The sequence below is a fragment of the Astatotilapia calliptera genome, chromosome 8 (genome assembly GCF_964374335.1).
Source record: "Astatotilapia calliptera chromosome 8, fAstCal68.1, whole genome shotgun sequence".
In the NCBI taxonomy this organism is placed as follows: domain Eukaryota; kingdom Metazoa; phylum Chordata; class Actinopteri; order Cichliformes; family Cichlidae; genus Astatotilapia; species Astatotilapia calliptera.
Window position 1 is genome coordinate 4,895,323 of NC_137429.1, and position 26,485 is coordinate 4,921,807.

General features: G+C 39.8%; 3 protein-coding genes across 5 annotated transcripts in view; 2 read left to right on the top strand and 1 right to left on the bottom strand.

The window, feature by feature from the left end:
* Positions 1–3,945, top strand: snf8 (SNF8 subunit of ESCRT-II). The gene is made up of 9 exons (XM_026178054.2): positions 1–142; positions 312–383; positions 785–835; positions 1,340–1,478; positions 1,838–1,942; positions 2,407–2,479; positions 2,624–2,765; positions 3,174–3,248; positions 3,450–3,945. The coding sequence occupies exons 2-9, from the start codon at positions 333–335 to the stop codon at positions 3,585–3,587; spliced, it is 774 nt and encodes a 257-aa protein (XP_026033839.1). The 5' UTR covers positions 1–142; positions 312–332; the 3' UTR covers positions 3,588–3,945.
* On the bottom strand, positions 3,889–19,589 carry calcoco2 (calcium binding and coiled-coil domain 2). The gene is made up of 15 exons (XM_026178044.2): positions 19,457–19,589; positions 15,022–15,205; positions 14,829–14,931; positions 14,019–14,179; positions 9,200–9,325; positions 8,964–9,089; positions 8,796–8,888; positions 7,879–7,976; positions 7,734–7,803; positions 7,273–7,437; positions 6,993–7,181; positions 6,317–6,454; positions 6,092–6,221; positions 5,705–5,721; positions 3,889–5,406 (listed from the first exon to the last, which is right to left on the bottom strand). Exons 2-15 carry the CDS (start codon positions 15,190–15,192, stop codon positions 5,251–5,253), a joined length of 1,743 nt encoding a protein of 580 aa, XP_026033829.2. The 5' UTR covers positions 15,193–15,205; positions 19,457–19,589; the 3' UTR covers positions 3,889–5,250.
* Positions 17,894–26,485, top strand: part of ttll6 (tubulin tyrosine ligase-like family, member 6) — a 23,220-nt gene continuing 14,628 nt past the window's right edge. For 2 of the 3 annotated variants that reach the window (XM_080304999.1, XM_080305000.1), the window contains exons 1-4: positions 17,894–18,036; positions 20,130–20,281; positions 23,610–23,786; positions 26,085–26,123. In XM_080304999.1, coding sequence (XP_080161125.1) covers positions 23,639–23,786; positions 26,085–26,123 — 187 coding nt within the window. In that variant the 5' untranslated portion in view covers positions 17,894–18,036; positions 20,130–20,281; positions 23,610–23,638. Of the gene's footprint in view, positions 18,037–20,129; positions 20,282–23,609; positions 23,788–26,082; positions 26,124–26,485 lie in introns of those variants that run through there. The other variant, XM_026178043.2, reaches the window with a different exon arrangement.

A 26,485-nucleotide genomic window follows, 5' to 3' on the forward strand; every position in this document is an offset into this window, starting at 1 on the left:
GTTCAGTACACTGTTCAGCTGTTTACTTCCTTGTAAACAAAATGGAAGCAGTTGCAATCATTTAGCGTGAAACATCCCAGAAAAAACCCAGAAAACTTCACTTTTCAGCCGTTAAAATCGACAGGAGTTACAGATCGGTGATGTAAGAGCTAAATTTGTTCTTTGAGGTGAAATCAGGAAGAATTTATGAGCGACAATGCGTTAAATTAGGATTCGTTTAGCTTAGGTTAAGATTTTTACCTTAAATTGTGCAGAGGAGTCATTTTTGTGCCATAACCTCGTAGTTTCGAGTTTTAACCTTCCTCTTACAGTTTGGGACAAACATCACCAAAATGCGGAGAGGTGTCGGCGCCGGGGCGATCGCCAAAAAGAAGCTGGCTGAGGTAACGCTGTAACTCAAAGCGGTGATTCAAGAGGAGTTATTGCCTCACATTAGCCATATGTGTATTATCTTTATTCCAGCTGGCAGGAGGTATTTAAAAGCCAACGTGAGCCGCAGATATTTTTTATTGCCGTGGTTTAATTTTAGCAGAATACATCTGCAAAAGCCATTTACTGCTGCTTCATCATTTAGTAATGATGATACCAGGAATTAGTTTGTAATATGCAGGTTAATGTGGGCAAAAGTATCATAAATATCTCTAAATAATGTCAGCCTTTATTTAAATGCACTTGGTAAGCAGTTAACCCGTATTTACACACATTAAAACCGCCTGCCAATGATGAGTGTAGAAACTGGAGCAACATTTTTCTTATCTCACTTGTACTTTTTTTGTTTGTTAAGGCCAAATACAAAGAAAGAGGAAATGTTCTGGCTGAGGATCAAATAGTGCAGGTGAGTTTCTGTGAGTTTTGTCTGCGAAGTGAAACCATTGTCCGTAAATTAAACCATGAATTGTGTGATTATTTGTTTTCACCCTTGTGTTAAATTTAGTATAATTATTTATCTTACTGGCTTACTGACACACTCCTTTAATGCAAATTGGTGGCCTCAAATAGCAATAAATGCACTTAATTTATTCTAGATTGTCGCCTTTTGCTTACTGATTAATCAAAACATATATAATAATAATACTAAATAGTTTCTATTCTTTCCATTGAAAAGTTTTGCTTTGTCTTTTTTAATTTAATATTTTTGTTTTGGAGTTTTTGTTTCATTAAAATCAGATGGTATTGTAATTGGTTCAGATTCTGTGACCTTGTGGTGAGCTATTTTTTAATGTTTCAAAAATAAAATATTTTGAATAGGAAATTTGTTATCAGTACCAATAAATTATGAAAATAAGTCCCAATTGAAGCCCCAGTTTTACAACTGAACATTTTTTCCCTTTTTTGCTAGATGTCCAAGCAGCTAGAAACTTTCAAGACCCACCTGGAAGAATTTGCCAGCAAACATAAACAAGAGATCCGCAAGAACCCACAGTTCAGGGTCCAGTTTCAGGAAATGTGTGCCACCATCGGTGTTGACCCGCTTGCATGTGAGAATGATTTGGGATATAATCAGCATATGTTTTGGCATATTAGTGGCATTAGAAATAAATAAATAAATAAATAAATAAAGGGACTGGATGGGGATCCATTCAGAGAATATGGTCAGAACTTTAGAGATCAAAGTTGTAAATCTGAATGAAAAAAAAGTGAAGTTCACGATACAAAACTTGGAAAATTGTGTTCTTTTTCTACATAGACCCAAATTAATTCACTTTACAAGTTAAATTTGGAAAAAAAATCATGCTGTATGAGAGCAAAATTTTCAGGCTGTTTCAGGTCTGTTTTCTTCTGCTTATCCAAGTGACGTAACCTTTTCTGTGCTGTTTTTATTTTTTGTTTTCCACAGCTGGTAAAGGGTTTTGGTCTGAGATGCTCGGAGTTGGTGACTTCTACTATGAACTCGGTGTGCAGATCATTGAAGTGTGCCTTGCCCTGAAACATAGAAACGGAGGTTTGTATGCAGAGTAGCTGTGAATAGTCCCCCAAAAAACGTTTTTCTCAGCCTCAGTAGAAAACATAAGGTCAAGGAAATATCTGAAAGAGAACTTTTAAGGACTGAGAGAATCAGACTGCACTTACACAAGACTCCTTAATTATGTTGGGCCTGCTTTCATAAAGGCTAGTTCAGTGTATCCTCTGCTAAATGCGGTAAATAAGAAACACAGAAGCACCTTTTCCTAGTATTTAGAGGATTCTTATTACAGCTGCAGATACTCCTGGGTCACTCAGTTAGGACCCTTCCTATTCAACAGTAACCTGCATCTTTATTTACCTGCAGCAGTCTGCTGGCATTAATATCTTAGACATCAGAGGTAACAGTGAATTGCAGAAAATCAAATCATGAACTGAATCCGGTAATTATAACCCAGCTCTGAAATCACTAAATAAAGTCCCAATGTGTGTGTTTTCTTTCAGGGCTGATTACTCTGGATGAGCTCCATCAGAGAGTACTGAAAGGACGCGGTAAATACGCTCAGGAGGTTAGCCAGTAAGTATAACCAACCGAACGTGTTGTATAGTATAGAAACATGTGCTACTGATCGACATAAAATGCCTTAAAGATGTTTATTTTTGGATTATTTAATGCCTGGACATCAACTTTAAATCACGTGGCTGAATATGTGCTTCCCAGGGATGACTTGGTCAGAGCCATAAAGAAACTGAAGGTGATGGGGAATGGGTTTGGGATGATTCCCGTTGGTGGTTCTTACTTGGTTCAGTCAGTCCCGGCTGAGCTCAACATGGACCACACTGTGGTTCTTCAGCTGGCCGAGGTAAGACGAAGCCAGAGTTCAGCATAAAGCAATCAGCAGCCTTGAAAAATAATCAAGTGCTTGTTTTTACACCATCCTAAGGACTTCTTGTACTTTATCCTCCATCCTGAGGCCTTTATTACATTTTGGTTGTGTAACTTTCATGCCATTACATAATTCTTTTGGACAAACTCTACTTTGTTGCATAGTCCCATTTTTTTTATTTCCATGAAGGCAGTCCGCGAATGTGATGCAGTAAAATAAACTTCGAGCCTTTATTTTATTGCCACCATGTATTGAAGGATCACAGTAGGGAGAGGTAAAAGGACAATGTTGAGGATTTTGTGTCTGAGATAAGGGCTTTTATTCTGAAAGGTGAGATCCCAGCTGTTTCTGGTGCTCTAATGTCAGTCTTCTTTTTGTTTGCAGAAAAAGGGATACGTCACAGTGAGTGAGATCAAGGACAGTCTAAAATGGGAGAAGGAGCGAGCGTGTCACGTGCTGGTGAGTACACAGGTCACTTTAACTGTGTGAAAGCAGCCAGGATGGAGATTATATATCAAGGTCTGTGAGGAGCAGGGTACAGCCTGGCCATTGGCTGTTTCTTAATCATCCTTTAATCCTGCGCTACTTCAAACCGATCCGCTGTTTTCTTTTATTTGGGTTCTAAAATAACTGTTTCACTCTCCTTTGTCCTTTTCCCAGGATCACCTGCTGAAGGAAGGCCTGGCTTGGCTGGACTCTCAGGCAGCTGGAGAGGCACAGTACTGGCTGCCAGCGCTCTTCTCTGAGCTGACTTCCCGTGACGTCACACCGGAGGAGGCCAATCAGATGACACCTTAAGCTGTGGGAGGCCCCGGACCTGCAGCTTGAGGCTTGTTGGTAAACAAAATGTGCCCTGTGGGAGGAAGGTGGCTCATGTGACGGAGTTGGCTGAGGCTCTGGAGCTGGCGTGCAGCATGGACTCCCTCTGAGATCAGATTTTGGACATGTGGAGGGGAAACTTTCCAAAGAGTGCACTAATATTACCGCAGAGTCAGTGAAAGGGAGCTCCAGCCCACGGCAGAAGAATTCGGCTTATATTATCAAGGTTTTTGGGTGATTAGAAGAAAGTTCTTCCAAATGTATAAACGAGATAATTCTGTTTTGTTGCACATTTTTTATTATTCTGCAATAAAATGCACTTACATTTATTACTTGATATGACTTTTGACTCAAACTTGTTACATGTTCAAATCATCAGAAACCTGGTTAAATGACTTTGTTATAACTGATCATAATTTCCTCTTACAGATAAGTGCAAAGATAAATGAATAACTCCGGATAATATATTTAATATTTCATCAAGTTTCGATATTAACCTAAAATGCTATATTCATCAACTTCAAGGATCATTTAATAAAATCACACATTTTTCTGATGGCTATATTCAAAAGTAAAAACTTTAAAACTGACTTTCAATGTGAGAAACTAAAGACTACTAAGATTGAGACAAAGATGGGATCTTAAACTGCTAGTGGGGTCATTTTTTTTAAGATTATATCACATCCTGCTTGTGCTGGAAAGAAAAACAGCTTTTTTTTTTTTTTTTTTTTTTTTTTTTAAATCCTCCCCGATGATGTTCAGGTCAGGTAAACTAAGGTTTTATCATCTCTTCAGCAAATATGACAGAGTGGAGTCTTTATCTTAACTATACTTCTTCCGTTATACATGACTGATAATCTTTCCTGATTTCAGAAACTTAGGAGAACAAAAACGACATACTCTGATAGCACAATGTTAGGGTGACCAATGAGACCACTATCTGCCTCGAGGCTTCTGCAGCAGTGAAGCATCACATTATGATTACTGATTAGAGGACCGTTACAATACAGTTAAAGCCTATAATATTAAGAAACTTGAATTTCCACACAACTTTCCAATTTCTTCACCAAACCAGTGCCTGTGGAAAAACTTAAGAAAAGTGGGGGGAGAAGTAGACTCAAATTTGTGGTGCGAAACATTACATGTTTTGCATGTGGCAGGGGTTCAACATCAGTGTTTGTGTCCCTAAATATCTCCCATATTCATAATGTTTAGGATTTATTCACTAACCAGCCTTTAAATTCATGTGAAACCACCACGGGTGTGTCTTTATAACGCGTGTGTGTGTGTGTGAATTTTTCAGCGTGCATTCAGAAGTTTGCATGTCCTAAGTAGGTTTTAATGAGGCGTTTGACTGTAGTCTAGTTTAACTGACTTGTTTGACACTTCGTGTGTTAATACCAGCAGCAGAGCCAAATATCTGTGTGTGTGCGCATGTGCCAAAATGTAAGCAGAGAAGTTGTGCCGTCTACTTTTACGTTTTTATATTTAAATGCAATAACATAGGCCGCGAAGGATTATGTAACACAGGCAGGTTTCCAGTGTCTGCAGGCCAACATGTTGAAGCCAAGAAGTTACTTTTAAATGTATAACCACCCATCTCTTAAGACTTATTCAAACCACGCTGCTGCCGCTCTCTCTCCTAATGGCTGTAGACGTGATCTTCAAACGTGGCCTGGTCCATGTCGTCACAGATCATCGTGCAGAAGGGGCAGACGCGGTGACACTGCTCGTGCTGATCCAGTTCGTCCTGGGTGATGCCGGGGAAGCTCTCGCGGCAGTGACGACACACCAGCGACTGAAATGGAGACGGCAGCACATCAGGGGTCGTAATGGAATAGCGAGCGGATTAAGTTTTAAATCCGCTTCAAAAATAAACCCTAAACAGCCGAGTCACTCGAGGGAGGGGCGCTTTTCTCATTAATGTGTTTTGGAGGGGAGAGATGCCACGGGAGTCACTCTGTGGCAGCTTTAGTCAAGATATCTGCACCAAGGCTATCAGGAAAAAATAAATCCTAAACCAAAACCACTGTAGGTGTGAAGCTGGACTGAATTAAATATAAAAACTTAAATAAAAAGGAAAGTATTTGACTCACCTCCTCGTCCTCTGGTCCTGCAATGAGACAGAAGAAAAGCAGTGAGCGCCATATAAGGGGAATTTTTCACCTACACAGTGATACGAATCTTTAAATGAAAGCACGTTACAGGCATGAAATAAGTGCAGTTTTGCAAGATTGTTAAGAACTGCAACCAAAACAGAGTTTCATGATTTCATGCACACATGTCCTGTACACATGAAATTTTGAGTGCTTGGAAATGCTCGACAATTAACGGGAAGAACCACACTCCAAGTCGCCCCTCAGTACTTCGAGGGGCTGTAACATCAAGGTAAAAGTTTGTGTAAATAGCTAAATATACTAAATTTAGTATTTTCTTCAGATTTGGTAGGTTTTAGACAGTACATGTGTGAGACAGTTTCCCACCTATGGTTTCATAAACGTGGGTTGAAGCAGGTGGTGCGTCGTCATCTGGCTGCAAGTACAAAGGTTCTGCAGGAGTCGTAGGGGGTTCTGTGTAAAGTCTGCGCAGGTCCTGAATAGTTTCTTTGAGAGTCTGGCAAAATAAACACAGTTGAGGTGTCAACATTTTTTTTAAAGTGATTCTGAGTCTGAACATCTACCGAGTAGAGCCAGCGTTATTGTGTGTACCTGGTTTTCTCGAGCAAGCTCCTCCTTCTCTTGTGTCAGGAGTGTGAGCTGATTGTCTTTCCGATTTATGGTCGACTCCCTTTCATCTATGGCGATGTTCTTATCTGCCAACACTTCATTAACTTCAAGGATTTGCAGCTGAAAAATCAAAGAAAACCAAGTTCAATTTTCAGAAACGTCCAACAGACAAACTGCAGGTCAAAAATTCCAAAATGATAATAAACCACAGAATTAAAACACCTTAAGTCTAAAGAATTTCCAGCCTGTGTCGAACCCGCTGAGAACTTTAATGAGGTCCAATCCAAAAGGTGTCATATAGAGTCAAGTTCAGGGGCTCTTGGGGTTTGATATTTGCACATTTCTCACAAAGTATCAGATCAGCTAAATATTAAAAAAATAATAAGCTGAATTTTTAGTCTGTACCTTTATATTATATCATGAGTTTAGGCACTTAATTTCATGCACTCTGGACAGTAGCTCAGAGTTCAATATGCACATGATAAATATAGCATCATTTAATTTTCTCAGCTTTTCTTCTGTTTTTATTTAGTTATATTTATTTTAATGATTATCAGCTGATTTTTCTTGCTTGTTCTGATTTAGGTGGAGCTTGAGCAGGAAAAAAGAAAACCCAAAACAGATAAGAATTAAATCTTAAAATTTCACATCGATTCACCTCAAATTTGCTGCTCTTCCGTTTTTCGCCATCCAATGCTTTGCACACGCTCTCCAGCTGATCCCGGATTTGTTGCATCTCCGCCTCCAAATACTCATTACGTCTCTTGGCATTTCTGGTCTCCTCCTTTTCAGCTGCCAGCTTGGCCTGAGTCTCCTGTAGCTGTCTGGTAAGAGTCTGACACTGAAACTAAGAAGGAGACGCATCTTTAAGACATGAAATTAGGTACTTTTTAGGAGGTTACGATCCCCCTTTTTTTTTTTTTTAAACCTGTTCGCACCTTTAGGTCATCCGAAGGGCTCTGCTGAGTCTCCTGCACTGAAAGCCTCCTCTGTAAGTCCTGGTTCTCTCTCTGCATTTTGTCCACGTTGTAGGTGAGGCTCTGCAGTCTTTGCAGCTCTGCAGCGAGCCTCTCTTTCTCTTTCCTGCTGCTCTGAAGGTCCACCTGCCAGCATGCAATATATATTTTTGTATTTTTCTGGTTCCAAATAAATGACAACTGAATGAATGAACTCTCAGGCCAGCCCATTTAAAATGATCACAGCAGTACATAAAGTTAACTAAATGGTAAAATGGTAAATGGCCTGTATTTACATAGCGCTTTACTAGTCCCTAAGGACCCCAAAGCGCTTTACATATCCAGTCATCCACCCATTCACACACACATTCACACACTGGTGATGGCAAGCTACATTGTAGCCACAGCCACCCTGGGGCGCACTGACAGAGGTAAAGATTTACCTCGATGAGCTGGATGCCGTCCTTTGCTTTAAACAGCTCCCGTTCACCTTCTCTGACCTTTGTATTCAGCCTAAAACGCACAGATTTGAGCATCAGTAAGCAGATGCGTTCTAAAAGTTTTGGTTTGAAGTAGAAAATGACTCACTTGGAGATCTCCTCACTCTGGGCCTCAATCGCCTCCTTCAGCTTCTCACGCTCGTCTTTCAGCTGGTTGATCTTCTGCACAGCTCGATCGTATTTCTCCTGTAAAACAAGGAAGAGGTTTGTGGTGTGGGTGTGGTCTCTGGCCAGCTGCAGAGGAGGGGTGACGCAGTGAGCTCCCGGGGCGGCGCAGGGGCGGGGTGAACAGGTGTGCTGGGATCTGACAGTTATTGTGTCTCTATATGTTGGCAATGACAGTCGGAGGAGGGAAGCGGACGTGACAGCAGAGAGAGAGCGGGAGTGTCTATGTCCCAGTAAAAACCACAGTATTAAATAAAAGTTCTGCTGTCATCATATTCGCTCCAGCTTATGTTTCTTGGATCCAACGTTACAAGGTTACTGTAAGATTCAGATCAGCAGTCATAGGAGAAGGGTTCACTTGACATGTGAAACTGAGATTGAAAATGATGAAAATGGGAAAAAAGGAAAGAAAAACAACAATTTTACAAAACTATGACTGTGGTATCAAGATTTTTTATATCTGCCATTAGAGTGAAGTGTGGCAGTTTAAAAAAAAAAAAAAAAAGAAAAAAGTTTGTTTGCACACATAATTTGCACAAACACGGCTTGCATTGAGCAAACTGGCTCTACAGACGTCTTTATTTACTTTAAATTTAACCGGGAAATCACACTGAGACCTTTACAACTCAAAGCATATTAAAAATGCAACATAAACATCAAATATTACAGCTTATCACTTCAAATCCAGCATAACGCGATTTTCCTTTCAGCACTTTGGGAGCTGGACAGTGGATTAGTCCACATACAGCCCAGAACCAAACATCGGTGGTGTTCAAAGCTCCCACTTAACAAAGCTCACTTACTTTAGACCGTCTAACAGTGAGACAGAATCCATCTTACCTCGCTCGTTCTCGATGAACTCCGCTCCCTCCTCTCAGTGACGCTGTCCTGCTGTATCTCCATCTGCTTCGTCATCTGGATCACCATCTCCTCCTAACGTCAAACATAAGTTTTTACACAGATGTCAAAGTGCTGAATTTAGATGTAAAATGTCAAGCGAGGGCAAACCTTCAAGCTGTCATTTTCTTTCAGCTGCTGCTGCAAAGAGCTTCTCAGGTTTTTAATCTGTTGCTTGGTTTGATCCAGTTCAGTGGCCAGTTCGGCGTTTTCTTTCTCTTTTTGCTCATTCTGCCCCTGTGAGAGAATCAATAACACTGAGTCAGCTTACCAAAGTTCAGCTTACACTTTACCATTTTCTCTGTTGCACAAGACAAATGGCAGAGTGGAAAATAAGATAAGTGGACCTTTAAGCCGGCAGCTTGCTGCTGCTCCCTCAGCAGAGCACTCTTCAAGGTTTCATTTTCAGCTCTTATCTGATCCAGCTCTTTCTGCATTTCAGCTTTTTCGCGTAAGCTCTGCTCAACTTGGTCCTGGAAAAAGGAAAAACCAAATATGTCAATAAAAAGCTCTGTTTACTTTTCAGACACTGCGACCTGCTCTCATGTGTTATTGAAGAGACAAAAGTCAGAAGCAAGCACTGCATTTAACCCCTCTGAAGTATTAGAAGTATAATGGCGAGCAAAGACCTCTCAGGGATCACAGATACTTTTTTTTGGCTAAAAACAAACATCTTCAGAAGCTCTTCAATAGCCCAGATGCTCACTGACACGTGACTGCGAACAGTGTTTGTGATCTATTACGCTCACTGCAGAACTAAGCACTAAAGACCTAACCCTCTACGGACACTGAAAACAGTGGAATAAAATATTACAGAATCTGACAAAGTATAAAGACTGAATGTACACAGGGTTGAAAGGGGTGCAGGTGGAGATAAGGTGGGGAAGACGCTCACACAGGCGAGAATTCAGACAGGCAAAGATGAGACTTGGGGTAGGGGAAAACAAACAAACAAAAAAAAAAAAAAAACCACAACATCAAGGAATTAGGGGAAAAGACAAGTCAATTCACAGGAGGAAAGCAAGGCAAAACAATCATCAAAATAGACCGGAAGTGGAGTGAAGACAGGGGATACAGAGACAAAACAGAGGTGGACAAAGTCAAGAAAACCCTTCAAACAGCAGGAAAATGTGAACACATGAAAATATGAACACATGAAAAGGTCTAGGGGATGAGGGGAAGTAACAAAAAGGTTGAAAAAGGAGAGAAAGAGGTAAAACGGTTAAAAGGTTTTATTAACATTCCAACAAAACTCAGAGACGGTCAAGCTGCTGTCACCATTAAAAAAAAAGAAAAAGTAAACACAACTCAGTAGTTGGTCAAAACCCTGAAAAAATTAAGCAAAACAGAAGGTTAATCACCAAACCCACTCCTCTTCACTGAGCAGGAGTCAAGCCACACACACACACACACACACACACACACACACACACACACACACCAAAAACTTAAATCAAAGCCTGATAACTTTTATTCTCCGACTCCTTTTGCAATAACTTAATAAGATCCAATTTCAATAACCACATTTCCCTGAATTATGTTTCCCTATCAACAATAGTGTAGAATTCAATCCTGTATGTCCAAATCTCATTCTTGACACCACCTCCTCCTCCTCCTCCTCCTCCTCTCGCCTACTCCGTCCTGTGGCTCTCCTTTCTCCTACCCCCCTTGGAATTTTATAGAACCACCTTCCCCTCTTTTCTTCTTTGTTTTTGCCATCTAGCCCTCATTTCTAACTTTAAAATACTCTGAATCCGCTTGAACAAAACTCACCGCCAGATGATCTATCCTATGATAAGTGGCTTCCTTTGCCAACCTATCTGCTTCTTCATTCCCCCTCGCCCCATAGTGAGCCGGGACCCATACAAACACTACTAACAGACCCATCATATGTATTCTGAAAAGACTTTGCCGAATCTCTATTAAAATATCTGATCGACCTTCTGAATGACCGCTCTATGGACTGACCAAGGATGCTCTTGAATCTGAACAAATAATTGCTTTCAGTGGCCTCATCTCTTCCGCCCACTGAACCGCTAATAGAATTGCTATCATTTCTCCTGTAAACACAGACAAGCCATCATTTATTCTCTTCCCAATTTCTACCATAAAATCCAGAATCACCACTTCTACCCCCACTTGACTAGCTGGATTCGCATCTGTATATACTTGCACATACCCATAATACTGTTCAATGTAACCCTGAACTGAATGGGAGTACAGACCACCTGCCTATCCTTACTCTTCTTGTCCAATAATACAAAATCTACTACTGCTTCAGGAAGTATCCATGGAGGGATTGCAGGCCACGGCACTCGTTGACATGACTAACTGATCCAAATTAAATTCGCTAGCTCTCTCCCCCCCCCCCCCCCCCCCCCCCACCCCCACCCATCCAAAGCTCTTTAATTCCCTCCTTTCTCCCAGCAAGGTTTAAATACTTCTAGTGTAGGGTGATCCTGCCCCTGTAAATTTGCCCAATAATTCAATCCAAGATGTTCTCTCCTCAATCCTAGTGGCATCTCCCTCATCTCCATCTGCAAGGCTACAGTAGGCGTTGTTTTAAATGCCCCTGTACAAAGTCTTAACACCTGATACCAAATAACATCTGATTTCCCAAGAGTAGTGTCTGCTACCGAATTACATGCCACACAACCACAATCTAACATTGACCTCACCAACCCAGTGTATATGGCCCCCAAGGATTCGCTATTCGCTTCCCAATCCCTCCAAACTAAACACCTCAAAATATTTAAAACTTTTACACTTACCCACCAATTCCTGAATGTGTGCACCCCAAGTTACCCTCCCAGCCAACCACAAACCCAGAAACTTAAACTTCCTCACTCTTTCTAATTCCACGCCATATAGCTTCACCCAACTTCCTCACTAACCCCTTTGAAGCCCCACTTATACGACCACTCTTCAACTTTACCAACTGCTTCCTGCAGCTTCTTTACAATAAATTCTACATTCCTCTCTCTCCTCCATAAGGCTCCATCAAAAAGTGAACATCCCACCCCACGCTCTATATCATTAAACACATCATGAATCATTAGAGAAAATAACAAGGGACTCACTATGCTCCCTGAGGAGTCCCATTCTCTACAGAAAACCTCTCCTGAATAACTCTGTCATGTGAAGGCTGTGTGCAGGCAGGAAAAAGACCCAAAATCCAGACTCACGGAAACAAAAGGTGAACTTAAATACAGATTTAATGCTGGATGGCAAAACAAAAAACTGGCTGAACTAGAATACAAAATAAACTAATGCGGCAGCCTGGGAAACAGACCATACAGTACAATATGATGGTAGATTGCGACACTGACACAGAAACACAGGGCTTAAATACACAGAGGAGGCAATCAAAAGATGAGACAGGAGGGAAACACAGCTGGGACAAAACAGGGCTGACGAGACAAAGGAAGCAAAACTAGACGCATTAACATGAGATACGGACTTTCAAAGTAAAACAGGAAACACAGACTGAACTTATAGACACAGACTCACAAGCAGGCACTGTAACAGAGACGTGGGGCAGGCACAGACACTGACTGGACACAGAATAGATGGAGTATGGAACCAAACTTAAGAACTACAAAATCACACACCAAGAAGAACTGGGGGAAAAAATAGAAATGTAAAACAGAAACCAAATCCTTCACAAAAATAAACTAAGAAGAGAAACCAAATAAAGGGTACAAAACAGAAACCACTGGGTCAAAGACCCAGGAACCCTAACACTTTCCAATTCTCACTTGTATTTGCGTACCCTTTAAAAAAAATCCAAAATCCACCTATACATCCACCCCCTAACACCCAATTTATGGATTTTAATTAACAAACCTTCTCTCCACATCATATCATTAGCTTTCTCCATATTGAAAAACACTGCCACCGCACACACTTTATTTATCTGAGCCCTCCTAATTTCATGCTCCAAACACAATACTGGATCCATAGTACTTCTCCCTCTTCTAAATCCACTTTGATAGTTAGATAAATCCTCTACTTTCTACATAATATATTAATCTTACATTTATCATTCTCTCTATAACTTTACATATATGTGATGGTAAAGCTATCGGTCTATAGTTACCTGGCTTGGTTCTGGCCTAGAGCTCACCTATCCCTGGCCTTAAGTACCTCTAACTGCTGATGGGAGTCAGCTGTACCAAACGGACGGCACCTAGGCAGGGGGGCGAGAGACCACACCCACTCCAGGACAATGTCAGGAAGAGACCCTGCTAGGGCCGTAAGTCTTTTTAAAGGCTTTGTTATTAGAATGTATAACTTGTTTTTACCAGCTTAGACAGCAAAGCTTGTAATGCTTTCACTTTGAGTCTGTGTATGCATCATCATAACAAAGCACCTACTGCAGCAGAAAATGCCACAGAACTGGTTTAAATACTTCTGACGCGTTCATACTGCACGTTGGGCGTCTGTGGCTGGATTTTGTCAGTGTGACGGCGTTCCAGATGAGTCTTTTACATTTGTGAGGCTATGAAGGCGCTTTGAAGCTTGAAGAAGTAATTTGAAAGGTGGCGAGTGTATGTGGGCAAAAGGCTTTCTTTTTTTCATGCCGTTTTAAATTTTTGATTCATTAACGTGGCATATGAGGCGTCTTTATTTGCTGTACAGTCACAAAACTGAGCTCCATATTTTAAGATGGTTTTAAGGTGGTCCTGTTTTTTTTGTCTTGCAGCTTCATTTCTGGATGTCAGAAAACTTCCTACAGCTTAGTTACTCCAAATATAGGTACTTTTAGCTTTGTTATTTCCCACAGCAGATGGATTCACAAAGATTTGGAATAGCACTTGTGAACCTCTGAGGCTGTAAACCTCTTTTATTTGGCCTTACATACCTGACCTGCAGCTAGGAAATTAAAACAGGCCCTTCAACATCAAGCTCCGCCCACCATCTGGGTGTGATCTGTAACTCTGAGCTTTGCTTTGACATACATATCAACAAGGTGACGTTGCCATGCTTTCACCAAGTGAAAAATATTGCACAATTTATGCATCTTTTTCCTTGTCGTCATCTGCTGTAATACCCTCTAATCAGAGTCTCGAAACCTATCTCCAGCTTGTTCAACACCACATCACTCCTCACTACATTATCCTGGCTACCCTGCCGCTTCCTTTATGTCAGGTTTAAATCACTTACCTGTGTTGTGATAACCAGCAGGTCGTCGTCTGGGCTGATCTCCAGGCTTTGCTCCGCAGGGCTTCTGAAACAGAAAGGAGTGCTGGCTCCTCGTACCTGACCGGTGCTGTCGACGTAGCAGAACTGGTAGAACTCGATCTCATCTTTGGGCAGGTAGTAATCTGAAGGAAACGGATAACGAGATCTTGATGTCATGATGACTCAAAAACTCTCACTGCTCTTTGAAACGTTTATTATTTTGTTTCTCAATCAATAAAATGCTAAAAAATGTAAACAGATCCATATTACATTTTAAACTCCCCCAATAAACTGAACACACAAAAACCCTGAAGATGCCAGAATGATAGATTTGTTTTTACATGTTCTTGTAAAATTGGCTAAAAATGGTTTCTGATTGACAAGTTCAAAAAAAATCTAATATCAAGAAAAGTTTCATTATTATGAAAATAAGGCTCTCTAAAAGCTTAGATTTTGGTTATATAACATATTGACTTTCTTGTGTGCAAAACATGGGGTACTTTCACCTCTTTGAGTCATAAAATATGTGGATACTTTATTGTAAATCTGAAAAACCAGTGATGGATTGTTTGAGCTTCTGCCATTTTAACTGGACAAAAAACAAAAAGAAAAATAGGATTCTGTGGGTGAAACCTGGATATAATCATATCTGTCTGTGCAGATCATTGACACAGCAGCTCAGGAAAAACAGATTTAATCCTAAACTGTTTGCATTTAAGACACAACTAGGGTGTACACTACAAACACAGCCAAACACATTCACCTGGAAACAGAAGTGAAAGCATTTCTTACCCTTAAAGAAAGCTTGCCTTGTCACTGTCTGTTCCCCAACTACATCTATACATGGTTCCACCCACACAAAGGTATGATAATCCTTTGTTGTGGTCCACCCCACCTGGAAAAGGGTAGAAAAGCTTAAGAAGGACATTCTTTGATTTAACATTTATAAAAAAAAAAAGTTGAGGATTTAATTGATCCAACCCACCTTAAAGATGCCCACCCAGTCCCTAGGGTTGGGCTGGAAGGCCGCAGTGAGGGTGTAGCTGCAGGTGACGTGGGTGGACGGTGGGTATGACTGAGGGATGTCGATGAACACCACCTGGGAGAAGGTGCGCGCCAAGTGGTCTGCTACCTCTGTAGCAGTGTTGCTCTCCATGCTGAGATGCACTCTGCCAGAAAACATATAAAGGTCGATGATGAAACATTTCAGGACGCTGACAGATGAGAACAGGTACAGCAAGCTCTCGGTGTCAGGACAGAAAGCAGCAGCGGTGTTACAGGCCTCCTCCTGATGTTGTTGCTTATTTGCTTTTGCGCACTTACCATTGTTCTATTCTTTGACTGCTTACGCTCCAAAAACGATCTGAAAATCAACTTTCCTACAACTAAAATGACTTAAATGCTATTTTTAAGACATCCCCCTTGTCAGCCGATGACCTCAAATGTGTTTTATAAACTTTTGAAGGCCGTAAACTCACGATAGATCATTAAAAAAAAAAGAAAGAAGAAGAAATCGAAAGCAAAACAGCCTAAAAGACCGCACCCTGGACTTAACCGACGTCTTCCACGCATACAAGATAAAAACTACAACAGAAACTCTTCTAATAATCCTAAAATCGCAGTCAGATGTTCGGCTAAACACATGAAACTCACATATTTTCTGTCAGTACCTCGCTCCGACGTCTGCTGCTCAGGGAACTACCAGCTGAGTGCTGCCTTCACATGCTCGTCGGATATTTGTTTTGCATGCACGTAAACGTTACAAACCTCAGTGACGCAGAAGGGGCTTTTTTCGGGCATGTCACGTAAGAGCTGAAAACAATCTTTTAAAACCTCATGCCTGGGGGGGAAACTCAGAAAAACTTTTAAAGCTCTTTGCAGATGTCAGATATGAATGATTGTTATATTTGTGTAGTCCTGAGAACCTGAATAGTGCTTTAAAAAAACAACATTTATTTAAACAATACATTTTAAACATTGTTTTAACCCTTCCCTTCAGTTTTTCATATTTTGTAATTTGTACCTCCTCCAGGCTTTCTGAAGGTCGTTCAAATTGGATGCTTTTGCCCGATTTTAGTCCAGTCCTCGTACTTGATCATTCCTCATTTAGAGGAATGTTTTGTTTATTAACCCACTTAACACTGACCTATAACTCATTCAAGCTTGAAAGAAGCATGTAGCTGAAGTGATGAAACCATGTTGTCTACACATAACAGAAAACTGAGCAAAGAACCAATTTTAAACTGTATCTTTAGGCACTTTGTTACCATCGCAGAAACACATAATTTCTTGATATTTCTTTAGTGTGAGCTATGAAAAATACCAAAGATAACACAGTTTAACAGGTGTAAAATAGTACTTGTGCATCGACAAGATGCATATCTTATTGTAGTTTTCTCTATGTCCCTTAATTTGAGGAACGTGGAAAAGTGGAGGGTAAAGGAGACATAGCAGGTCTACACAAAAAAGATCTTTCTGACCTTTCAGTTGATTCATCTACTATTTACCGAATCCTCATCAGAAATGGTCTCAGTGTAAGGATGGCTGTCAAGAAGTCGTGCTTAATAAAGGGAAAGTGGGAGGAAGGGCAGAGGCATGCCAAATTACACCAGAGCTGGACTGAAATTCAGTGTTGACAGGTCTGATGAATCTGAACTTGAAATTAATGGACACAACCATTTGTAATACACAGTGGATGCTCTGTTTGGCGGTGGTGTTGGGATTTTGTCATCATTGTTGGAATTATGAATGCAAAGAAACAAGGTCAGATTTTGACTCACCATACAATACCATCTGGAAAGTGTCTGATTGGCAATAGTTTTATTTTTCAGCATGTCAATGGTCCCAAACACACAGCCAATGCAGTAAGACCATACAAGGAATGAAAAAAAATCACAGAGTGGAACACCATCACTCATGGACTGGCCTCCATGATTCATGGCGCCCGGACCTCAGCATTATTGAAGCAGTGTGTGATCATTCCAACAGAGAACAGAGCTAAAGACAGCCAACATCCAAAGAAGAGCGTTGAATGTCCTTCAAGACATCTCGAAAAATATTCCTGAAGACTCCTTAAAGAAATTACAAGAAAGCTGCATAAGTGTGTCAAACTGTGTGTGTATGTATGTATGTATAAATATAAATAAGTTATTCTTTTATAAGGTTGCAAGTTAAGATGAATAAAAACTACGGGCAGAATGCAATAAAATTCAAAATACAAAACTACCGAAACAGTAAGACATATAACTTATAGTCAGTATGCACAAAGGCTTGGACCTCTTGTTTCAGATTATCTGTGAAGGCATTCTAATGATGGCTGCATCTTGGGAAATGTAGTCCAATTTTAACACTTTGCTTACAACTAGAGATGGAAACACAAGAGGGAGCCAGGCTCTTTTTCTGTAGTTATGACTTTAAAACCTGCAAGACTCCCAACATTTTTTACTAGCTCTTGTCATACTTTTTTTTAAGAATTCAGTGGGTTTTCTTTTTAGCTTTTGCCACACTGAAATGTCTGTCTTTTACAAAATAACATCTCCTTCAAAATCCTTTTTTGCACATCTCTTTTTAAAAAACAATTTATTCGCTTTGAATACCTAAAACGATTAGGAATATACCGAAAATCTTCTATTATGTATTGTGACTGAAAACTTTTCTCTGAGTTCTGCAATAAAAACAACAACAAAAGAAAGCAAAACAAAGATTCCCAGTATTTCACGCATGGGATACGTGGTGCACCTGTTGATGCAGTTTTCCTCATCGGTGAAACAAACAACCAATCAGAAACGAGAACTCTCACACCCCGACTTGTGATTGGCTAAAAGTCTTAACAGGGTTTTCGTCTTCTTCTCGACTTCATTCATGTTTACATTTGTAGGTTATAGGGCTCCTCGGTCCTCCCAGCCAAGACCAAGAGCACGACACGCCAGCAACATTAACAATACGGAAGGCTGCTCGTTTAGTGTTACTCACCGATAACAAGAGGATACCACATCCATCGGTAAATTCACATTTTGTTTCCTTTTTAAAGCTTTTTAAAGCTGACCGAGCTGGGGAGAGGTCGGCGTTCTGTTGCCATAGAAACAACACGTCTAGCGTCAAGCTGTGCGGTCAGTTTTCTTTGCTAGACGTTTGCTTGATTTTAAAAGCACAGATAAACTTCTTTTGTTTTTGTTTTTTACTGCACTGGGAGAAACACTCGCAACCTATCACTGAAATTTAAATTTAGAGACGTTTTTGCTTAAAAATGGCTTGAGGATGGCTCCGAAAAGAGAAGCTCTGTAAGTCTGTGCCTCCTTTCTGCGTGAGCTTATCTTCACATTTCAAGTTAGCACCTCAACACCGTGGGTAGCTTAAATTAGAGAATAAACTTGATAACATACAATACTGTACCTTAAAGAAAATGTCCACCAATGCATTTTCTTTTGAATACTTTTTACTTTTGAAAAAAATAATAATAATAATAATAATTTGCGCCCTTTGTTTCATGCTAACCTTCAAAAAATACTTTCTAAACGTTACTGTTCCCGATCCACGCTTCTTTGCTACAAGTATAATCTAGGTGACATTTGCCAGTGGCAGTGCAGCATTTAAATGGTAATTGAAGGAATCAAAATAGTTACATTTGATGTAATGAAGCAAAACAAAAATATCTGTATCTGCAAAAAGAAGCTAAAGAAGATGCAAAATTAACACAAACGACTAAAATTTAATTATAACTAAAAAAGAAACCACAACAAGATTAGACAGCCTAAAAGGAAGTGCAAAATAAACATAAATAGCTTCAAAGAGAACAGGAACTGACTAAAAGTTACTATAAAGAGTTTGGCGTGTACTTGGTCAAAATATATATAGTCCTTATCAAAGCCACATTACAAAAGTGCTTTACAGGAGCAGCATACTACAGCAAGCATTGTGGGGAAACAGTTTGAGGACTAATCAGCTGTATGAAAAATGTACAGAAATTGTTTAGGGAATAAAAGATGGAACTTAGAAAGAAGTGACTGGCTTTTTTGATTTGATTTTCAGATTGTTCCAGAGACTCTTACTCTCATTTAATACATAGGTCAAATCCAGCCCAGTGGATGGACATTGGTTTTTACTGAACATTGTGTGGGTTATTGCTAGTTTTGCAGGCCCTTTTACTGACAAACTGAAGTAATATGTTTCTGATAAGGAATCGCCCTAAAGCTTTTCATTGTGATAACAGCAGGCTGACTGAATATGGAAAAACTCTTTATCCTTTTTGTATTGTAAATGTATGGGCCATAATTTATGTATATGTATTTCTTTGGTTTTATTGATCCACTAAAATTGGTTCCATGTGGCAAACAAACAAGCAGCTCGTCACCCCTGCATTAAACTATAATTTCCCATGAGGCTCACACACACACACACACACACACATATCAGTTAAATACCTTGAACAGCATGTGCAGTCACGACTCGTCAGTTCAGTCGCTTGAAGCTTAGCAGTAGATCTTTAAAGCATCATAACAAAGGCAGGACATAGATAAGTGAGTGTGGAAGGGAGTAAGATGTCAGCTGATTATTAATTAATGTTGATTGACTGATTAATCAAGGCGTCTGATCAGTGCCAGCTTGTAGCCTCACCAGATTTTGTGCTACTCTGTCACCTCATCATTATTGTCCAGGCCCGTTATGTCTAATTAAGACATGTTCAGTAGCAAGGTACAGTGTCGCGTTTCTACTTTTTATTCTTCTTTGCCAAATGTTTGGCCTACATCTTCTCTTCTGTCTTCATGCTCCGGCTGAAGGTGCTTCGTTTCAGCTTGGCCAGGAAGATCGATGTCCAGCCTGTTCACTTACACCACACACTGCTGCAGCTCTTTTCAGCACAGATTTAAATTTAACAAGTCGAGGCGTTGAAAAGCACCTCTCCTATTTCACCGAACAAATGTCAGGGATTATACCTCTCCACTTGCTCCCCACTAAGATCTCTCAATCTTTTCAGGAGGGATTGGGTTTTTTATTTTTTGTCCCCACTGTTTCTAATTGGTCACCAGATCCACTGCTTGAGTCAAACTAAGTAAGTCAATCTGAGCTGATGATACAAATCTGCTTTTTTTTAAGGCTCCAGAGGTACAGAGATGTGGCTCACCTGTTTGCTTGTTGAGGAGTGTGGCAGTGTCTTACGAAGCTCTTGAAGCTGAGATCCGTGATTCAAAGAGGTGTGGACAAAGGGGGAGCAACACCCTCTAATATCGATGACTTCACCAGTGCAGGTAAGTAAGAACTTTATCAAAGGATGATGAGACACTATTGAGCTGTCAGTTTATCAGATACACTAGCATAGAACTGAAAACGGTCAAATGCAACAGGTTTTGAGTGCTAAAAGCCCAAATATTAGTTGTCATTCAACAGAACCACAAACTTCACCTTAGAAATGACAAAAACTCAGCAGATTGTGTCAAGATATGTCCAATCATAATCAGGAAAGGCAAACTGGGGCGGTAGATTGCCACTCTCAAGGCTTCAGGTCTATGTCAGGGTGACGGACAGAATCATATGTCCCTTGGACAATCCTTGGATTCACGATTGCAGTTTTGTCCCAGCCCTATCTCCTCTCAGGGCTGTCTGAGGGCACATAAGAGTTTGCCCAACCCATCTATGTGAGTTTTGTAGGAAAAGACATTCGACCACATGCCTCTTTGTGGGTTGTAGTTTTCATGAGGTATTCAACCCCTGTTCCACCACAGTAAGAGCTTGGTTTGGATTAAATAAATCAGACTCATTACTGTAGATGTTGGACTTCACCAGGGCTTCCCTTTTTCAACAATTCTGTTCATAATTTTAGGATAGAATAGGTGCAGCCAAAGGTTGGAGGGTCTTGGGGTTTTATACAACGATGTTCTGTTGGTTTCATAGAGCAACAACCTGCAGCTTGTGCTGGGGTGGTTTATGAATTGGCTGGGATGAGAATTAACACCTCCATGTGCTAACAGGATGGAGTGTCCACTACAGGGCTAGAAGGAGTTTATGCTTCCAGTAGAGGAGTTTAAGTATCTCAGGGTTTCGTTCACAAGCGAGAGGAGATGAAAGCAGGAAGCTGACAGATGGAATGACACATTTGCAGTAATACAGATAATGTACTGATCTTATGTGATAGAGAAAAGTCAGAACGTGAAAGCAAAGCTGTCGACTTACTGGTCAGTCAAGGTCTGGGTCGACACACGACATAGTGGAGAGATTATGTCTCTCAGCTGGCCAGGGGATTACTTGGTATCCCCTCAGGAGAGCTGGAGGAGGTGGCTAAGGAGAGGCAGGTCTGGGTCTTTGTTCAGTCTGCTGCCCTCATGACCTGGATAAGTGTCAAAGTGTCTGAAAATGGATGGATGGCTGGATGGATGCACACGTGAATTATCCCAATACTGCTGAATTAAACTGGGTTAGTTTGAGTTACCATTCACCACCGAAATCAGTCAAGTGACAGAGTTCCTCTTTGAATCTTTTTGAACTGTTAGCAGTTTGTAGACTTGGATTTATTAGCTTGTGCAAATGATATAGACTTAATTTTGCATTTTTAATTAATTGAACTGAATTGAATTTACTTTATTTAAACAACTTGATACAATTGAGAAAGGGTTTTGCAGCCTGGTGCATGTGTATATGTGAAAAAATCCATATGAAGTTGTATGTATGTTTTTTTTTTCTATGTATACTTTTTCTCATTTGCATTGCAGTACCTGCTTTTGTTGAACACTGAAGGAGAGCCTTGGAGAAATCCTTCACGGGGCTGTAACTGAATCTGGGCTGAGGTCAGTGGGGTGTTTCAAGCCAGTGTAAAGCTCACAGTTCAGGGTCAGGATTATCCAGATCATTGGATCCGAGTGCTGTTACCTGGCACCGTAACCTCCCACTGTGTGTACCTGTGGTGTCCCTTTTTAATGCCACCAACCTGCAGTATTCTGTCACGATCATTACCAGGAGTTCACTTGAACTCACCTTGACCCTGTAAGACACCAGACAAGAGTCAGAGGCGAACGGCTGAGACGCTGCTGTGACAGTGACTCAGTTTAGGTCAGAATGCAGAAAGATGTTTACAGAAGAACACGTAAATAACCCGAGTTAAGACCTGTACATTGTCTTTGTGTATTTCACACAAAGCCACACTAATAGGATAGAATTATCCACGCTAAATGAATCGTATATTGTATACTGAGGACTAATTATAGACAACAGAGGTGTGTACTATGAACCAAGTTCAACATAGTAAGGCTTTCTTTTCATTGGCTTTCTTGACAAAAACAAGTCAGAGATAAGAGGTTATCAACAGTGTGTACTCCTCCTGACTGTTTCAAAATTGTGATTAAAGTCATAAAAACGACAATCCTTTTGCTATCAGGATGCGTCAGAACACTCTTCCTTGAAGAGATAAGCTTTTCAGAGTCAGTAAGTTTAAATCACCTCTGATTGTCTGATTTTAGTCTTATATTTTTAATCTTTATGTTTTGTAGTTTGTTTGTTTTTTTTAATATATGTGAATTGACATTTGGCTGTCTGGTTAAGTCTAAACTATCCTGCTTTCCGCTTCCTTCAAAGCAAGTTGTAAACCCCTTTAAATGTACTGCAGGAATAAAGTAAATTATTATTATTATTATTATTATTATTATTATCTTTTTTATTGTTATTTTAGATATAATGAAAAAACATTCAAAATGTTTGCTGATTGCTTTTAATTAGTAGTAGTAGTAGTAAATAATTTTCCTCTAAAAGTTATGTTTCTATGCAGCCTCTTTGCTTTTATTAAATTTCCCCCATATATCTCAGTTCAGGATTCTCTGAGTGCCATGTCTCTCTGCTTATACTTGCAGTGATACCTGCTACTTATATAAAATTACAAATAACTTGTGTGATGTTTATCTGGAAGAGTGTATTGGTGATCATTTCAGTGTGGTCATTTAGTAAAAGTGCTTTTAGGCTCGACAGTTTCCTGTCAAAAAACTTGATGATCAGGGTGATCGAGACAGCGAATGGTGCTTTGTGCTGCCTTTCTACTCCCAGTCGAAGGCAGGATGTTGTTGAGGAGATAAACTGTATAATATAAAAAGATAAATCTGTCACTTCAACAGGGAAAATGGGGAAGGGATACTACTAAAAGACAACATCTGAAGAATGAATAGACTGAGATATTTTCACTGGTGTCCATGTATTGCTTCCTTACACCACTTATGTGTATTTTTAATTTACGTTATAAAAAGCAGTAAAAGTAAAAAAGTGTCACACTTTAGCACTTCTGCTTGGTATTAGGATCATTTCCCCTCACTGTGGCTGTAGTATTACCCACTCCCTGTATCTGTACTGCCACAATAACCCTTGAATGCCAGCCTGTGACAGCACGCTGACAGCCAGAGCACTCACCTGATGAGAGAGATGGAAACAGAAACATGATTCCACGCGTGCACTTACAGCATGTAGTTTGTTCTATTTGATTGAATTTCATTGTGTGGCTGTATGGCACATACCATTCAGAATGAGAGATATGAGTGTTGGAAAATTGATCATTTTTCTGTTTGTGTCACAATTTCATGAAGTTTTTGGCATGCCTTGCAGGTCAGCTGAGCACATGTTTCTCATTCAGGATGGGTCTACCTCTGGACAGCCCAGAAAGAAACACCGACACACATAAATGTGAGCAGCGGGGTGAGGGAGAGGAGAGCGAAAGCCAAACTGAATCTTACAAATGCATGCCGCAACCCGTCAACAAGCAGAGAAGGAAAAGCAAGAAGAGGTACTTTACTGCAAGAGCTCGTCCATACGATGGCAATTCTGAAAAAGTTTGAACGCTGTATAAAATGTGAATGCAAGCAAAATGCAATGTTTTGCAAAGATCATAAACCTGTATTTTATTCACAAAAGAACATGAACTGAGAAAATGTGCCATTTTTTTTATAAAAATATTAGCGCTTTCTGAATTTGATGGCAGCAACATGTCTCAAAAAAGTTGGTAAGGGGCAACAAAAGGCTCAAATATATTCTTAAATTGGTAATCTTTCCAGAATTAAAATATTTATTGAATTTAATTACTATAATTAAAACAAAAGAGAGAAACTATAAATTAAAAATTAATCTAATATGTATACAGGTCATAAAATGATACCTTTGAAATGTTGGGTTAATTCTTTTCAAAGTTTTGTTAAGTGGGTGTAACTCACTATTCTGTAAAATTGGCTGCTTTGGCTCCTCCAACCAGACAAAATTCTTTCAAAAGAGTGTGTCCATTATTCAAATTGCACTTCCAACCTTACATGGGTTGATCGTGAACCTATGAGTTTTTAAGATGAGAAAAGTAATAATTAAGAAATGTCAACTTGGTAACTGAAGTTAAATGTTAATTTCCTTATTTTTGTCATGTGTTAATGTGTAGCTGCAGGGTGCAGACTCAGAGGCAGGACTGCACTCAAAACAGCTTTTAATACAAAAATACCAAAACTCAGACTACACAGAAATTAATTATATGGACAATATATGCACAGGAAGGAATCAGGGCAGAGAGGAAACACCTGGGCAACACGGGTGAAGAGAATCTAACTGATGAGAGACACATGAGAAAAGGGACTATCAAAAATAAGACATGAGGCCCAGACAAGACGCACAAACTTGACACAGGAACAGAGTAACAGAACACAGAGACATGACTGAAAGAGGACACAAGACTAATCTGAGAGAACAGACAACCACAGAGCACAGAGAGAGATCACAGATGAAGATAACCCAATATTACAAACTAAACAAAGAAGATAAACAGATACACACTATGACCTTGACATGAAACTGGACACAGACCAAAGGCAAACAAATACAGAGACAAAGACTGACTACTCACAGATACAGAACAAGGGTGACACAAGAGTGAAACTAACACTGATACAGAACTAAGGACCGGAAATATAAATAGCAAAACTTGGAAGTACAAGGAAAGCAACATTAAACTATAAAGACAACATGCCATGGAACAAGAAAAAATCCAAAAATAAACCAAAAAACATAAAACACATCACCTAAAAACCTAGGATGCTAACAGTTTTGAGTGTGGAGTAATTTAGAAGGATGTCACGTGAACTCAATATAAGTATTTGATGCCAAAAAGAAACATTTTACAAGTAATTAGCTTAATTAGCAACAAGTTGTTAACATGATGGGGCTGTAGAGAGAGGCTCACCTCAAAAAAGCGTGATTATAAATTGTGATACAGATATCAGGATATTGTTACGGTCAAAATCAACATTAGATGCCTGTGTGATCTTTGAGCCCTCAGGTGGCACGGCCTTAAAAACAGGCATGGTTTTGTCATTGAAATACACAGACTACACAGGCTCAGGGACACTTCCAGAAAACACTGTCTGTGAACACAGTTCACCGTATCATCCATGAATGGGATTAATCCATATGCTACCTATGTCCATTTAATTCTGGATCCCTTTTTGTAATCACCCAGCTGTGCTTGAATTAGAATATCCCCAGAAATGTGCTCTTAGATTTCCTTCCATCTTACTTTGTAATTTGAGTTGCAACAGCAAAATAGAGCCCCTAATTGTGCCAGAGTATAATAATCTTTTAATCACAGTAATGTAAGCTCTCCCTTTCTCTTTGCCAGTATAAGAGTTTGAAATCTTATTCTGGGTTTTTCCCTTGCCAACTGTAGCACAATAATAATTTCTCCCATTTACTGAACTGTTTGTCATTTATTTCTGTTGAGAGTGTTTGAAATAGATATAACATGTTTGATATGTTTTCAGTGTTCTATTGTGAATAAAATATGTATTTATGAGATTTGCATATCATTGCACTCTGTTTTCATTTACATTTTACACAGCATCAGTTTATCTGGGGTTGTACTTTTGCTGTTATCTCCCTTTGCAGGTATATTAACTGCCAAGCACCCTGTCAGTTATGATTCTATAACTCGTCCTGGAGGCTCTTAAGGTCTCTTTTCTCACTTATCCTCATCGTTCAGGAGAGCAAAACGAGGCACTGTGCAGCACAGCAGATGTCTGTCCCTCTTTCTGTCTCTCTTGTCTTTCAGATGACTGTGGATCAACCTCACCAACTGCAAATATGAAAGTGGTACGTCTGCTAGAGATCACTAAATCATGTATGTCCAATTTTAAGTTGTTTCTAGCTAGACAAGGCTGAATACAAATACTACAGATGTCAAATAGATAAAAGCATGTGGACAGTGCTTTTTCCATTTGGATCTCTGCTGTAAATCCTTATTTTCATCATATATACAGTATTATAGAGATGTATGATCATATTGAGCGTGGGCAAGTTTCAAATAATGAAGTCACAATGCACTAAAAGCTCACCCTGATTTCATCATTGAGTGTTTAGTGTTTAATGTTTCAGACAGCTCTAAACACTCAGTTTCATATTTTATATTCCTCCTCTCAGCGTGAGCAGGGAAACTTCAAATCTGCTATTTACGA